This window comes from Callospermophilus lateralis, unplaced genomic scaffold (assembly GCF_048772815.1).
Source record: "Callospermophilus lateralis isolate mCalLat2 unplaced genomic scaffold, mCalLat2.hap1 Scaffold_578, whole genome shotgun sequence".
Classification (NCBI taxonomy): domain Eukaryota; kingdom Metazoa; phylum Chordata; class Mammalia; order Rodentia; family Sciuridae; genus Callospermophilus; species Callospermophilus lateralis.
The window spans coordinates 17,677-35,913 of NW_027514514.1; the positions used below are offsets into that span (position 1 = coordinate 17,677).

At 35.2% G+C, this 18,237-nt stretch overlaps 1 protein-coding gene across 1 annotated transcript in view; it reads left to right on the top strand.

Annotated features, from left to right (window-relative positions):
- Positions 1-349: 349 nt before the first annotated feature.
- Positions 350-18,237, top strand: part of LOC143640712 (zinc finger homeobox protein 4-like) — a 59,931-nt gene continuing 42,043 nt past the window's right edge. Inside the window, 2 exon segments of the mRNA XM_077108347.1 lie at positions 350-562; positions 5,319-5,424. Coding sequence (XP_076964462.1) covers positions 350-562; positions 5,319-5,424 — 319 coding nt within the window.

The following is an 18,237-nucleotide window of genomic DNA, read 5'->3' on the forward strand; positions in this document are numbered from 1 at the left end:
GTAGAGCAGTAGTCTAGCACATGTAAGGCACTGGGTTTGATCCTTGGCATCACATAAAAATAAACAAATAAAATAAAGGCATGCTGTCCATTTACAACTACAAATAATAATAATAATAATAATAATAATAATAATAATAATAATAATAATAATGATAATATTTTAACTCCTAGCCTTGAAACATGTCTGCACTTGAGGTGGGGTCACTGCTTGGAAAATAATGGGATCCTAAAAGCCCGGATAGTGACATATAAAAGGAGCCTGAGGTAGTTGGGTACCTTAAACTCTGATATTCCAATGAGTTTATTTTGACAGATGTTGTTGAGTCCCCATCCTTAGTCATGACTCTATGGCATTGGTTTCTCCACCCTCCGTGGAGGGAACTAATCCTGCTTTGACTATGGAAATGGTACCAACCTTCCATGATTCAGTTGCTAAGCATGAAAATATTGATACTCCTCAGGACCCACTCTCAATACCTACTTTTGCATCCAGGCCTATAACTAGATCCAAATTAAAGCAGGCCCGTAGAGGTGAGATAAACAGTGTAACCCATGAAAAGGTAAGCTATACTCCAAAGGAACTTCATGGGTTTTCTAATTCATACAAGCAAAGGTCTGGGGAACATGTGTAAAATGGATTTTAAGGGTGTGGGACAATGGTGGAAGGAGCATAAACTTTGATCGTGCTGAATTTCTTGGTATTGGCCCATTAAGCAGAGATTCTAGATATAATGTAATATCTCTGAGTATTAAAAAAGGTATAAATAGTTTGTTTGGATGGTTGGCGGAAATATGCATCTAAAGATGGACTGCACAGCTACTGGTTCCTCCAGCTCTCCAGCCTACAGATGGCCATTGTGGACTATGGAGCTTCTGGTCATGTAAGCCAATTTAATAAACACCTTTGTATAATCATACTTCCTATTGTTTCTGTTCCTCTTGAGAACCCTGAGTAATACAGATATCTTATCTTCTGTCCATACCTTAACCAGAATGAAACTTATAGAAAACCCTATTATACTAAAAAGAAACAAAAACATTCGCGTCTGGCTAAAGTGTATACCTACAAGAGAGCAAATTATCCTTTATCTCACCTTATTTCCCATGTTCCCCTTATTAATCTTAAAAATCCTGCTAAAAGGTATATAAAAAGCAAAAACAGCATTGCTATGGTTTTCCTTAACTCATACCAGAGACTGACATAAGGATGGCAAATAGATTCTGATGAATCAGTAATTAATGCCAAGAACACTGTGTGGGGACAAATTCTCAGTGACTACACTGAATTTTACTGTGTAAACTCAAACTCAAAAGTGAGCGTGCAGACTACCATCTGACTCTTGTTCTTCCCAGGCACTTAAATCTTATAATATTTCCATTCAAGGTTTGGCTCAAATCTCATTTTCAAGGGAATATAAACAAATAGATAAGTGTGCTTTGTTTTTGTTTTAATATTAACATAGACATTAGTTAGTTTGAGATATGCTCTCAGAAATCAGTGATGGCCAGAAAGATTTAACAAGGTAGTGAAAAAAGAGATTGAAAAACACGTGGCTTCCAGTCAAAGGTACCAATTTTCTGTAAATTCCAAGGCCCTCCATGAGGCATTTCATGGAGGAAACAAGAAATTCCACATTTAAGCTTCCCTTATAAAAAAAAAATGGGTGCTTTGGGGAAGACAAGCATATTTTCCTACTAATCAATACAAGCTGTTTACCTCTTTCTTGTTTTAGCTCTGCCCTTATCAGCTTCTACATTGTAAAAAAATATAGATATAAGTTGTTTTTTTTTTTAAGTAAACAATTTATTCTCTAGAGAAGTTAAATATTATTCTATTATTTTGTTATTTATTTCTAAATGAAGCTTAGAAATGCTTAGATGAGTCCTTAGAGTAAAAGAGAAAAAATATTACATCTAGATTCATGTCTGGAATTGAGCCCTAGCTCTGCAACTGAATTTTTTTCACTTATTAATTTTTACATTCAGTAAAGGTATGTTGAGAACTATGGGAAATGCCGAAATAAGATAAAATGTTTTCCCAGAATTTACAGTACAGTTGAAGAATAGACTAGTAAATAACAAGATAGAACATATTGCAAGCATGCAATTTGGGTGCAAACAAAAGAATGAACCTGGCCAGCAGCTGATTTTTTTCATCTATGTCAATGATACCTTGGAAAAACACACAATTCTGCTTCTTTGCATGGTTATTTTAAGTATACAATTTTACTTCTTTTACTGTAAATATTCTAACCTTCATTTATGTCTTACCCTATTTAGATTGAAGAGACTGGGATATCAATATTAGGGCCAGACTAGGTACCTTTGGTGTAAAATTGTTCATTCTGATGAACACACAACAAGAGCACTAAGCATTCACAAAGCAATCGTAAGGCTTCCTATAAATTCAGTATGATTTTAAAGCATCTCTTCTAGACATAAATGCATAAATTCTCCTTGGACTGGAGACATCCTCAGGGAAAGTTTTCTGATAACCACAAGCATCCAAGACCCTAATCTTGGTTAATTACTAACAGGTTAGCATCTCTGAAAACGACACAGCCTAAGAGCAAAAGAATGTGTGGTCTGTTTCTCATAGAATTTTAAACCTAGGACAAAACATAAGGATTTAGAAGGTTATTTTTTAAAAATCTGAATTAATAACACATTATCAGTTTGGTAAGAAAATATGAACTGTAATTATCAAGCTTCCAGATATATAACATAGCTTAGAAATGGATTGCATTTGCTACTGACTCTGTTGAGGAGAAATATATAGTTTCACAGAACAATCAACCTTTTTCAATATAATTAAACAGTCTATCAAAACATGAAAATCCTGCAGATAGCTTTCATTATTTTGTTTATAATTAATTAGTAATTAACTCAGCTAAATAAATCCTTGTTTTATATGCAAACATTCATAATAAGATAAACAACATGTACTGAGAAAAAATAGAAAATAATTTTTTTGTCACTTTTTTTTTCATTTCATTCATTTTCATTTCATTCATTTACTTATATTATGGGTGTTGCAAAAATTCTAAGTCAGCTTCTCTTTGTTCTTGGTTCTTTGACTTAAGGTTACAAAAATGACTGCTCCAGGAAGTACTATCAGTTGAAATAGAATCATGGCTTTTCATTCTCAGTCAGTCTGCAGGAGAGACTCAAGTACAAAGTAGGTTCCTCCAGGAGAAATATAAGCAGTCTCTTAAAGTCCTCAGGAAAACAGAAGTCAAGATGCAACCCCAGCTGTTTCATTTCTCCTTGCAGTAATGACACCTGATAACTGAAGGAAAAATGATAAAATAAAAATCAGTAAAAGTCTGAGTTTGGAAAGTAAAGGTCTCCTTTTATTAAACAATATAGGGAAAAGTACACTGGTTGCCACAGAAAAGAGCATCTCTAGTAATTTGAAGCCTTTTTATTCTTCATAACCAAAGAAATTCGGGAATTTAAATAAAGTACTAGTCAAGTTATCCCAAGTCACCCCAGCTTCTTTAGGCTTTGTATTGTTAGTTTAAAATTTATTGTTCCATTTTTATGGAATATACACCAAAGCCTATTCTAAATACCTTTGTGAAAACTGAAAAATACAAATGTTTTATTGCAATATTGAAATCTTTAGAGGAAAGTGGGTCAAAGGATTTGTATGGGAGTTTGAAGTGGGGGAAAAATTAATTTATCAAAAGGCTACTTGAAGATGATCATAGAATTTCCAAAGTTTGGGAGCCTACATTTTAAAATAGAAGTAAGGTAAGCCAGCCCATCAACTAACTGAAGTGGGCATCTTACATAGGGAAATAATGGAAGTGATTTTGAAAGATCACTGTAGTTGAGGCCAGACAGCTGACTGTTGCATATTATAATAATAATTTCATTTAGAATAGAAATGACATAGATGATCGAGGTGGGGGGAGGGAGGAGAGAGATCTATAAGTACATACTAACAAAATGAATTGGGTTTACTTTTCACTGTAGTATACCTTCAAGGAAATTCATTTTCTAGAAAAATCTCTACTGAAAAAATAAAAATGTGTGTTTTAGATCATTTATGGTAGACATACGTTGTCTGTTAAAGGATCAAGACCTATCCTTGGGGCTCTGATATGTATGCTAGGATTTGCTTTGTATTTTAATTGCCATGATCCCACTTTCAGCTGGGCTTTGGGGTGGTGAAGATGAGTGACACTATGATTAGGCAAATGCACCATAGCACAGCAGTGATCAAGTGCTGCCTGGAAGAACAAGAGCCAGCTCTAACTATCTTACCACACTACTCTGAACAATTTGAAAACCAGCACCCTAGGTAGATCTGAAACCCTTGATTAACCAATTTTTTTTTTAAATTTTTTTTTAAAGAGTTAATACCACTTCTTCTGATAATGTTTTCAAAACTGGGAAGAAAAAGGACAGAGTGATTGACCACACTGTGAAGCATTGTAAATATGGAAGTTTGTTTCCCCATTTCTGATTTTCTCATCCTGCCTGTCTTTTTCATGTGACTGTCTACATTGGTTCATTGAATGATTTCAAATAGAAGCTAATATTTCTCAGGCACAGGCAGTGTGTGACTGTGTATTTGATAACACTGGAAAGAGTGATTGTGTCTCTTCTAGTTTCACGTAGCTACATCTAAGACCCATTCACCAGGCAGCAACCAGAAGCTGCGATGACTGCGGCATGGCTGCTGATTGGGCAGGAACCAGGATACTAGAGGGCCTGCAGTTGCTGCATGTGCCATCCATCCATGTGTTCTGCACATGGCTTGCCCTATGAGCAGTTCTGGGTTGTTTCACAGTTGGCTTAGAACTGGAAATTGAAAACCTACTTTGTTGGGCCTAAACACATGAATTTGGAAATGACTTTTTCCAAAGGCACTGCTAAGATTTCTTTAGATGATTGCTGATCACTCTGATAAATAGACACTTTTAAAGAACAACTGATGAACCTGCAGAGATTCCATTTATAGAACCACATGATTGTGTCATAAATGAGCCAGACTCTGGAAATGCCGAATGAACACAAAGCTTCCGCTCTACACGGGGCCTCTGGCCTGGTTTTTCAATAATATTATGCGATAAAAATGGCCGATGAGCAATTCTCATTGTGTTTATCAAAATCTTAGTGTTTGTTATTGTCTATGAGTAGTATATTTTCTCCAAACTGCAGATTAGTTTTAAGAAACATCTGGTTTTAAGCAATATTTATTCAGTCTTTTTACTTACTTTAATCAACTAGTTCTGCTGAACAAGGTATAGAATTGATAGCTGCTATTGATTGGATGTAGCATTACCTAATCTTCACTAAATGTAGGAAGCTTTTCAGATTCAGAAAGGTGGCAGAAAATGTCTAGTAATGATGCTGCTGGGAATTCAAGCTCGATACTGTGGTCAGTGTAAAAATGATGTAACTAGAAGAGGTATTTTATTATACGCCTGCCAGTTTCACTAAATGTTGGACCCTGTATAATTTGTGGGGTTTTAGGGTGTGGTGCACATGTGTGTGCACGTACGTGTGTATGTGTGTGTGTGAGAAAGATTAGTATATTTAACAGGATGTTTTCATATTTCAATCCTTTCAAATGTTATCAGTGGGATTTGTGTTAATAGTAATATGTTTCTACTTTTGTATAATGGGACGCTAATATTGAAACTTAAAAAAAATTTGCAGATAAAAAAGAATATGGGCACCATAGAATAGGAAGAAAATTGCATTAGGAATTCAATACAGAGGAAGAGTACACGAAATCAGTACTAAAACAGATATAAAAGTGACCTTCACTGTGGTTCAGTAATTATCCTGGTCCCCACTATGGTGTATGTATCATGATTTTCCTTTTTTCTCTTTGTTTTCATTTTTATCTGGGTATTTCACTGGTGAGTAATTGCTAAAGGGAACCCATTATGCAAGGCGAGCATTCAGTTTGCAAATGAATTTGCTTGTAGCTATTGCCACATTTGAACCTCACTAATGTATGTAAATTAAAAACTCTGGTATTCGGAATTGCTCCTGTTTGAAATAAAAACAGAATCTGATCATTGCAATCTGCAAGCCAGGTATTATCACTGGACTAGTGAGCCGCTGATGATAAATTGTACCGAATAGCTTGTGGATAGAATATTTTATCTCAGTTCTCTATCACACAGCACTGCATAAAATAAGAATGATTCATCAAGCATGAGAGTTGCTGGTTTATGAAATTCATTGCTCACAGCAAGTGTATTTTTTAAAATTCAAAAGACAAAGCAACTCACAAGGGTTATTTAGTAATCAGTGTGAATTACTTCTAGGTATAAACCTTAGTAGAAAGGAATTAAAAATACATTTGCTGTACAGGAAGCCTTATTGCAATAGGGGATATAATTTGACTACTTCCCATCTAAGAGCCTTATTTTGACCACATTTGATTTGGATGCCACCTCATTTTTTAAAAATCATAATTGCATGATCCGTTCTAATGGAATCATGCATTGACTAAGTTGGTGTCACACTTGGACCACATGCATTTGCATCATCTGCAGCTCCCTTATATGCATAGCCTGCAGAGGATATTATGTTTATTCAAAAGGACATGTAAAGAGGAGAGGCACAATATAAAGTCATCTTTCTTTCATATTTACAATAAGAATGTTTCATTTCTTCTTGTGTATTGATGTTCCAAGGCAATGTTCCAAATGAAAAGATAATAACTTATGAAGAAGTGTCAAAAACTAATTAAGTTTTGTAATTTGTTTTTCCCTCGCACAGGGTATATTTTTCATCACACTGTCCAGTCACATGCTGAGATTCTTGCTAACATTATCACATGCCAGTCACACCAAGTCTCAGTGGTGCCTCTCCTTCTGTCATTATTTTCAGCATCAATTAATTTTCTTCTGACCTCACCTTTAGAGAATATAGCAGAGAATTATCAGCACATGCTTTGCACTCTATTTTGAAGGCATTAGGCCACTGTGTGCATTCAAAAATGGAGTCAGCCAAACATTATATTTTCTCACCTGCAGGGTTGCCTAGTAACCTGAATTAAGGATTTTCACCAAGCCTTCAAGACAAATAAACATGACTGGAAGGCAGGTTGACCCAGGTGGAGAGTCAGACCTATTGATGGAGAGCAGAATTTTGAACGAGCCAATAGAAAACAAAAATCCTCATTAACATTCATTGTGGAAACAGTTTCCATAACTAAATAAATCAGTTTCACCAGGCAAAGGGAACACTCAAGAACAGGATTCTCTCTCACCCATGTTCAAGTGTTTATTAAGCTGTGTTTTGATTCTTCCTTTAATCTCACTATCTCTTTGATGGCTAGAGTGTACCATTTCTATTTCTTTAATGAAGTATTGATTATTTTGTGAAAATATTAAAACACCACCTAGAAATGCTTTCTCCTTGTGATGTGAATGTCAGTTCAGTCAGGGAACACCTTCTCGCCTTGTTCTGTATATTATCTAATTATCTAGACTGCCTAGATACCTCCTCTGTTCATTCAGCTGGTACTTGAGCACTACAAAAAAGCAGACTTCTGGTTTGGCTTTTGAAGAGAAAGATGAGGGTGTTCTACCCAGGTGGGGTTGGTCTTTGTAATATTGTTGCCATGTGTCCTTGACACGTGGGATTCTTTTAGGAGTGTGCACATTCTCTTGCCTGTGTTGGGGAGGGTCCCATGGGCAGGGAGAAGGTGCAGTTTCTCTCCTGAAAGGTACAAAGCCAAGGAGTCGGACAATTAAGATGTTGGCACATCCTGACAATCATCTGCAAATGATGGTGTCAGGCCACAGAGGGGCTGAGGGGGGCAGAAGTGACATTCATCCCAGCAAGATGGAAATAAACGCCCTGTTTGATAAGAGAAAACAGACAATTTATGTCCACCCTGAAGAGTTACCAGCTAGTGAGCCATTCCTATGGGTCAAGTGCTGCATTTGCATTTTGATGGGATATTATCAAGTAATTAATGCACCAGTCAGGATTTATTACCTCAGGAGCAAACTGAAAGGCTCATTACAAAATCGGTTTCACTTGAAGATAGGCATTTCCTCAGAGTTAGCTTTTGACATGTTGTTCCTCACTCTCTGTGCCTGTGGCAGCCATGGTAGAAGGCCAGTGAGGTGAAATTAAGGGCATTCACTTTGGGTACTCTTGTGATAATAAATGTATACATCAAGGCCGCACTGCCTTGTCAGTTTAATTGCTTCTTGTGCTCCTTAACAAGCCAATCTTAATCAGTCTGGACCACGTTATGAATAATTTAGGGATCAGCAGACTTCACGCTTAATAAGATGTACTAGATTATAAAACTTAAGTGCACTGTTTATAGAAAGCATGCAAAACACTTTAAGTTTTTATTAGCAGCAAGGAAAAAAACAAGCAGTGAGTTATTCTAACATTTGCAGTTTGTGAGCAACAGCTGTGTTTCTTAATGCTGTAACCCCCTCCACTTTTGTTGAAGGCCACAGTTCAGCCTCTCAAGCCTTCTAAGCCTCAGTGAGACATAATGGGAAATTTGAGCAGGCTATGAGATTAAAGCTCTGAATCGATGGCCAACCAGCAATTGTCGTTTTAGAAAAAATTCTTTTATCTTTTTAAATGCAAAACAGACCTTATTCTAAAACAGTTTCCGATGGCCAAAATTACCTTTTTGTTGTTGTTGTTCTGTGGCACAGATGGATTTTTAACTTAATTGACTAAAGAGAATGGACATGGAGCCTTCTAAGTTTTCTTTAAAAAAAAAAAAAAGGAAAATAGAAAGATGTCTCATTTCTGTCACAGTGCGTTTGTCATTTAGGACTGACTTTAAATAACACTTATGTAAGATGGAGTTTCTTGCTAAAAATCCAAACACAAGGTTTAGCCTTAAAAATGAGGTAGAAATGTATAAAATGAGAAGAATGAACAGATCTCCATAAGGTCATTAATATTTGTGCATTTAATAAATATTGTTTGATTTAAAAGGACCATTTAACCTTATTGTTTTAAAAGAACTCTTTGTCCTCCATTTTACCTCAACATTTGTGGGCTGTGAGTCATCCACAGCGTAATGTATCATTCTGTTTATGACATCTAATAAAGGCCTACTGCAAGCATTAGAACCAGGTGCTTCAACCATTTTTCCATTTGGGCCAGAAAGAATTCCATTTGGGCCAGCTTCACTTTTATCAGTTTTATTTAAATCAAGACACATTCTAATAACCACGTACTTTCATTTGGTGTTGCTGCAAATAATAAAACGTATGTGCGCGTGGGAGCGTGCTCATATTGATTGAACAAGGACCAACACATTTATATGTGTTGGAAAAAAAAAGAGTTCATCTTTTAGTAATTTGCTGAGGTATTAAAAGGAGGCTATTGTTGGAAATGAATTTATGAGTCAAAAATATGCGTGACAGTAAATGAAAAACAACTTCGAACCTATTTCTTAACCTATAGCTGGACCATCATACTCCTTTGTTCTTGTGCAGGTTAATAGAGATTGAGGAGATGGGCAGAGGAAAAGCACTGCAATTTTCTGCTATTTAAGCTTGGCAAAATGGCACTCTTCAGGAAGCAGGAAAAAGTATGAAAGCGTAATAGGCATTTTAAAAGTAGAAGTCCATATAGCTGCTTGAGAGATTCTCAGATTTAGGCATGCATAGAATCTCGAATGAGATAATCAGCATTATGAAATTGAAACATGTGTTCTGCCTGCTGCTGTTCTTCCCTTTTTCAGTGGACTGATTTGTAACACTCATCTTGTTCAGGCAAGGCAGGCTTCAAGATTATCCAGAACTGTCAATAGTAATTGCCAAAGTATTTTATTACCTACAGAAAATCAAAGGGATTTTATAACCAACAGTTATCAAGTTTCAATACACGGTATAAAGAGAGCAATTTTAGTTGGAATACAATTGTGTTTGGCTTGCTTTAATGTTCTTGAGACAATTCCTGTGCAACCAACTACAACATTCCCTGTATTTAAGCTAGAGGCAAGAATCCGCATATGTACATGTAGCATTAAAAAAAAAAAATACATAATGCCTACAAGTTTCTGCAAGCAAGTAGTTTTTAATTGCCATACAAACTCTGCCTTAGCTAATTACTTCTGAAAAGAAAGAGGGTTTTGTGAAATGCAAGATGACATTCGAAGTTCTGCCATTAAAGAAATATAGTTTAACTAGGGTATTCTCTGTATGATATGGTACAGAATGTGCCTTTGAGTTAGAAATTAGGACTTTACAAACTTTGGTATTTAGACTGAATTGTTACAGAGTGCATCACTGTGTATACATAGAGAGCTTTTGCAGCATGTTGAATTCAAGTTTATCAGCTTTAGATTTCAGAATTATTTTTACACCAAGGGACAACCACTTTCAAATAGTTATTTGTCTTTTGAAGTCAATATGTTTTCTGAAAGAAATGCAAGAATTCCCTGGGAAAACATTCCCCACAAACCTATCCTACCTTCACATTGGAATGTAAATGCCCCTATTATAGAAGAGAATATAATAAGATATTCTTTATATCTTCTGGTACTTATTTAGAAGTCCTAGTCCACAGAAGGGCAAAAGAAGGCTTTTTGTGTCATTTTGTGGCTCTGAAATCCCAAACTGATATTTTCTATGATAGCACATGTTTTGCTAATTCCTGTCAGCATACTTGAGCTGTCAACCAACAGTCAGCAATACCCATTTGAGTGTAAAGACCATTTAACTGTAAAGGCACAAATTTACTTTAAAATATTTATGAGCAAGGGAAATTCTTCTGACTAGTTCTGAAACAAAATTCCAGACTTTTCTTTTGGAAGAATGTGAATCAGTATGGGGGCAGAGGAAGGATGGCACATGAGGCAGTTCTTTTCCTGTTTGAAACATAATATTAATTTTTTTAAAAATAAGATGGCCAGGATGTTAATATTTATTCTTGTAAAGTACAACTTTGGAATTAAGGTAACTACACTTCTTTGAAAATATTTTCTTCACTAAGTCTTCCTAATTGCCTCTGAGTTGACCTGTTTTTTCATACAATTGGGATCATAAATCGGAGGTAACTTCCCAAGAGTATGCAGAATAACAAAGAGGTGAATGTTATCACAATGCTTAGTGTATGTGTCTATCATTAGCTGGATTACTTATTTAAAAGTAATTTAAAAGGTAACTTCAATAATTGCACACTCATTTCTATCTTTTAGTTTGAAATATTTGATTTAATATAAGCTTCAAATTTCCAAACTCAAAGTCATTTTAATGAGGGAAAAAAACAAGGTTCTTACAAATACACATTCAACATCATTAGGAATATCTTTGCCCCACTATATTTCATTTCATTTTAAATTAAAAAAAATCACTGTGATAACATACCAATGAAGAATTCTCATTTGTATGAAGAAAAAAATAACTATACACTGTATATTTATATCCAGATCATAACTATACAAAATTGTTATAAATCATGTTTAGAAACAGTTCTGTTGTCGCGTCAGGTCATAATTCAGACTTAGAATATTTGCATTAAGTCCACCCATTGTTTTAAACGTCTGAGCAAATACTCACCTCAACATGAAACAAGAAATCTGAGATGATTTTCCTTTGATTTTCCCCAAAATACTAGAATATATTCAGATGCCTTATTCCTGCCAAATAAAATGAAAGGAAAGCTGTAGCTGTGTAAATTCATGATTGATTTCACATCAGGTGATTTGGGAAGTTATGAAACTAATGGAAGCAACATGGATTGAACCATCAGGGCCTTTCCAGTACAGTGTTGAGTGCAGCCCATCTCCCAAAGGTTGGTTTTTAAATATCAATGAAAATTTCAGTTTGTAACTTAAAGCTGTATAAGACAATGTATATTTACTGACTTTAGGATTTCTGGTAACAGAGGAATTTGAGCAGCTATATATTCTTTGAGGATTTGCAAAAAGATAGGAGGCCTACACAATTGAAGAAACAAAGCTTTTAAAAGTGAGTACCATAAATACTAGGAGAGAAATACTTTCATTTAAAACAAATTACCCTTCCTAGCTCAATAGACAAATCTATATCCTGAAGAAAAGGGAAAGAAATTAGCATTTTCATTGGCCTTTGAGAACAGTGTGCCTTTCAAAATGAATCCTGAGTTTCCAGAACTTTCCCTGTCCCTGCAAAAGCACTTCATCAATATGCAAACTTCTCCTGGTATAGTGTTAACATGGAAAAGAGAAATTAGTTAATTATGTTTGTTGATTTGGGTTTACCTTTAAATATTTATTTATTTAACCAGTCCACTGGAAGGTTTAAAGTCGGATTAAGTGAGGTGAGAGGTCGAAGGGAAATTCCACAGCTGCATTTGTGGAGAATCATACCTCCTCCTGTCTCCTGAGCCCTGGAAATGAAGTGTTGCTTTGTTGTTCACTCACTGGGTCAGATCGAAGCCCAGCTCAATAGCATTAAACTAGCCCCCATTTGAGAAATTTGTCTTACAAAACCCTGAAAACTGCTCTGAACATGCATACATTGATTTTGTTGCTGGAATCTCCTGAGCTTTGATGAAAAGGCAGCCTCCACATGCAGGTAAAAGGGGTTTACCTCTTCAATATTAAAAAGAGAAGATTAAAGATTTCTGTTCTACTAAGGCTGCACTAATCAGTGGCACACAAGGCTGAGAGAGTAGGCCTCATGCCTAACTCTAAGCAATTTTCTGTGGTGGAGCAAGAAGTTAAAATCCCTCACGTGACCCTCTGTTTGCTGCAGCTTGCTGTTCGCTCATTTTGCACAGTTAATCAAATGGCCTAGGGCACACAACCAAATTGGTTTTCCATCATTTACACACGATAGTTCTCGATTTTGTTAAGGGATATTTGTTTGAGTCATAGGATTGAAAATGAGAATATTATAAAAGGGGGGAAAGCATATGAATTCATCAGATCATAGAGTCTTACCCAATTTAGAATCAACTCAAGATGTATAGCCATTTTGCATTTTTGATATGAAGCTGAAGTCTATTATATTTACTTCCATGTGGTAAACACACACACACGCACACACACACACACACACACAAATTTCTTTTTTTTTTCCCCTACGAGATGAGATTTATCAATTAAACTCAGCAAAGAATACTTGGCATTTGTCCTTGGTATATACAACACCTACTTTCTTTTCTAGCCAAAGATTATATGCAACTTTGCATACACACACACACACACACACGCACACACACACACACACACCAGAGGATTACAGTGTCCTTAGATAGTTTGCACACATCATTTCTCAGCAGGGAATTCCAGAATGAAATGAATGCACCTCTTCTACAAGAAGACCAATTTTACACCCTGTAGCACTAATTCCTGTAATTACTTGTGTCCGTCTTAGCCATGATTTGGATAAAGTGATATGAAACCTTTCTGAAATTATGGTGTAAGTAAGCCTTTAGGGAGAAAAAAGGTTTAAATAAACTAGCCATGCTGTGAGATTTCATATATTGTATGATATCTGAAAATGTATCAAATTTATCTAGAATCAAGTCTTATCAGCTATGTCTTTGATCTATTATAAAAAAAAAAACACAATAATGATCCTGAAACAAACACTATCAAAGCAGATGAAGCTAGATAAGAGAATTTTAGAAATTAGATAACACTCATCTTCCATGCTTTATAGAAATCACTGGGTTTGCCTTTTAGGCATGTGTTGCCTGCACTTTCTCATGACTCACTCAGCATGGTTCATCATCTTCAAGCAGATCTCTTTTTCTATCACTGCTAAATTACAACATCCCACTCAAATAACACGTAGTGTGATCATCCAACAGACAAGATTCCTAGCTCCAAACCATTTAATGTCTTATGTCATTAAGATGATAACCAGTGAATGCAGAGAAGAGATGAGATGGCTTATGAAATTCCTGAGATCTGACTAGTGAGCTGTGGGTGTAGACTCAGTGTTATTTTTACTGAAGTTCTTCCAAGCCTGCTGTGAGATGGTATATTCAATCAGTTTTGGTTACAGATAAAATAGGATTAATGACATGGAAAAAAAATCTTAGCAAACATTTTTTTTTTTTTTTTAGGAGCTGTTTCGGCTGAGGTGATAATTTATTTTATGGGACAGAACAAATATTTTTCTTAGGTCCACCAAACATGTATTTTTAGTTAGTTCTGTTCTTTCTTTTTAATGGAATAATTGGCAGTTTGCAGCTTTCAAGAGATGGAAAGAACTCAACTTTTAATTATTTTTGTTATGTGGATTTATAGCTTGAATCTTAAAATATTTTGTTTCTATAGTCATGTCCAAGTGCCCCCAGAGTTTTTAAGGAGAGTTTATTTACTTGGGTAAAAGCCAAACCTTTTTTATTATTATGTTTTTAATCTTTGCAAGCCAATCCATAAAGATGCCTTTTCACATTCTTTGATGTGATAAGAAAGTATTAAATCAAAGTGAATCCCTATTGGAGGCACCTAGAGACTGGATAGTGCTTAAGCCAATTGTTACTACTCCCGAGTGTTTAGACAGAACCACACATCTCTGTCTGCAGATCAGGGGGACCAGTGATAGGCATACTGTGCCACCTGCTATCATTTAATTAGTATCATCATCTGATTTCTAGTGGAAAATAATAACATCATGCACTTTTTAGTAAATATGATTGCCATAGTATATTCCAGATTATGTTACTCCAATGTTGTATGACTATTTTATGGGAAGGGATTCTTATAGTCACAAATTTGGATCTCGTGTGTGTGTGTGTGTGTGTGTGTGTGTGTGTACATATATATGTATATTATATATGTGTGTATATTATATGCATATATGTGTGTACATATATATGTGTATTATATATATGTGTGTGTATTATATATATGTGTGTATTTTATCTATCTATTGATCTATCTATATCATACATATATTTCTATCCGTTCCAAATTTTTCTTAAAATTTCAGAGCAAACCCAAAGATTCAAGAGATCAGAGCAAACCCAAAGGTTCGAGAGATGTATAATAACCACCACAGACTCAGTACACAGAGAAAAAAAGGCTAATCTTTGAAATTGTATAAATTATCTTTTATACTCCTACTACATATGGTGAGATATTAAAGATTAGCAGTAAGATTAAAGGTAATTAAAAATACATTCCATATAAGCAGAATGTGATAGACTTTTCTGTCTCTCTTTCCAGAAATTACATGTCAGTAAATGAGTAGGGGGTTTCTGTTTGAGATGGCTTCTTTCTTATACAGACATCTCTGCACACTGAAGAATATGAGACCAAAGGACTGTAAGAGATGTAGGAGCATTGTCATCTTTAAACCAAAAAGCAACACCTATAGTCTCAAATTCCTGAGAAAGAGTAATGCTGACAAACAGATTTGCAGTCAGGGCTGTTAGAGACAGCTCTAAGATGCATTCCCCATGGAGAGCACTCGGTTTTATTTTTCTGATATAATATTAGAAATCACAACAAAAGGTATATAATCAGTGCTTCCTGCATCCACATTCCCCTTTAGTGGCAATTAAGACAACAAATAGGTAGATAATGATAGTGTGAAAATACACAGATAAATCTTCTTATCTATACATGTTTTTATTCATTCATCCATATTATATAATTGTTTAATTTTCTGTAGCAGTTTTATTTTTCATGAAAACCCTGATAAAAAAATAAATTATAAAATGTAATATCTAGCACGTTTCCAAAATACAGCATAATCTTGTAATACTGTTGAATAAATATGTCCTTAAACGCACATAGACAGCATTTCCAATGGAAATGCAATTATTTTCTTTAAAAACTCTATTGTTTTTTAGCTGCCATTGATTATAATATAACCAAGTATATGCATGTTAGTGATCGTGTTAGTCAATAGAAGCCAATAAAACTTTCTTTACTAGTCAGTTGTTCAAAGATTTCATTTGTTTATACAATTTCAAAATATGCCCTATCTAAATCACTTGCTTTGAAAAATAGCCCCTTAAGAGGCCTACTTATCTAATAGTCACCCACATAGCTGTATTCACATTCTTCCTTTATAATAGTAAAAGAAAGCATGAGGTTGACTTACCTTTTTCTCTATCTTTTAATTCTGTTTAAATTTCTATCCCTTCTTTGTGTTGTTTTGCGCATTCCTACATCTTGCAGTATTGTACACTGTGAAGACCCAGTAAGCGAGTTAAAGGCTGATGACGCTAACTAATCCCAGCGCAAATGACTGAATCGATAGGAAACCAGCCACTGCTGTTTAAGTGTTTCGATAAATGTACTTTATTTTCTCTTGAATGGATAAGTGTCGCAGTTAAGAGTCCTATGGATCTCTCTCTCTCTCTCTTTCACACACACACACACACACACACACACACACACACACACACCACCTCACACTCCTTATTTTCTTTAAATCTGACAATTATTTTTTTTTCTGTTACTTTCAACCTCTTATCTAGTGTACCTTAATCTTTCATTTACATCTCCAAAGGTTTGAAATGAAAAGGCCATCTGGATATCATATCCATATCACTCAGGCACCTCTGTGATTGCAATTTTAACAAGAAAGCAGTGTTATACTCCCATAAATATTTAAAGACATTTGAAGATACAGTCTTAGGCACTTTTATGTCATAATACGTTAGCAGTATTGCATGAATGCCAGTCGTCTTTAATGAAATAAAGCATTTTTGCCTGTGTGAACGTGTTTATCAAGAACAAGGTTAGCAAGTGCTTTTCATTTACTAACTTCCTTTAGATATAATCTCTTTCACATAACAGAAAATAGTTATGCTCTTTTTCCTTCCAGTTAGACAAAGAGAGCACCCAAGTTGAAAGAATACAAATTGTATTACATGTAATTCATCTTGATTAACCTAATAAATTAAACTAAGGTACTTGTAGCTTTCAACATATCCACAAACATGAATGTTCTATTCATGACTCCCTATGAACCATCCATTTTTTCCCTGTGAAACAGTTCAAAAACTATAGAGCCATCATCAATGCCCCTTCTCATGGAAGAGTTAATTTTGAACAGAACTTCTGATGACTGTCTAATGCAGTTATGATGCCACTAATTGAAGGTGCAAAGCTTCTCCTGCCCCCCTGCATTCTATGTGTATGAAATGCTATTAACAAATACTCTTTTGAATTGAAGGGAGGGACAAATTTGTAATTAAAAATTACATTCTACAATTATTAGAACTTTCAGTAATTCTATTTTTGTGTTTAATGATAATAGCTACTGTAATAACCCAAAGTTAACTTACAGTCTTATCCTGAATTATTTGACTGAGAAGTCAAACTATAGCATAAATATATTTTTGCTCTGGAGGGACAGTCAAAATGCAAGTCTTATCATTAAACTTGTACCAATAAAATTGATAACACTGAAAGTAGCTTTTCATCCTCCCTCCTTTTTCTTTGAAGACTGAAAAATGCCAACCTAAAGTGTAAGTACTTAAGCATAGCCAAGCTCAGAGCCTCAGCTGTCATTTTAATGTCTCACTATTTGTATAAACTATTTCAACTCTTCTGCAAATTCACTCTTCTTTAATCTTGCATTGTTGTTCTCTTGATGCAACATCTCAGAACTCGCTCCATTCCATTTTTATTGTCAGGAGAGCTGCATCAAAGGAGAAGCTTTAAAAGAAATGGTGGGCTATCATTAGTTCATATGCATACAAGTTCCACATGGGAAGATGCTGTGTGTAGGATCAGCCTTAAAATGTGACTGATAGATCTTATTTGTCTGAAAGAGCTGGCCAGGGAAATAGAGCTACAGCTGGTTACTTCATTAGGTCCTCTCATTGATTGAACCCTGCTGAAGTGATGCAGCAGGCTCCTCAGAGAACTGCTGGTAATAGAACAAAATGAATTCTTATCACAGAGATTGGAAAGGCCATTAACCCTGGCCTCCAATGCTTTTCAGAGGTCACAGACAGGAAGCCAAGTGGTGACTGGGAAAACTGTTTTCTGTCTAACTACAGGTCACGTTAGAAGGGTGTGTGTGACTTTTTTACCCTTTGGCTTCTGTACGGATGAAACCGTTATTCTGGCAGATGTTAATAATCAGCTGTAAATAAATATTGGAACCAGAAGAAGAAAAATGAGAAAGCACAGAAATTTATTTCAATAAATATTTAATAAAAGAACAATTGTTACCAGGATATTTATGGCTGGTTCTGCTGCAGTTTTAAAACTAATACTTTTTTTTTTCATATAAATTGGAAAGAAAAATACATAGAGGTACTTTAAAAGCAAAATTTAATATGAGCTTTTATAAATGTGTTTCCT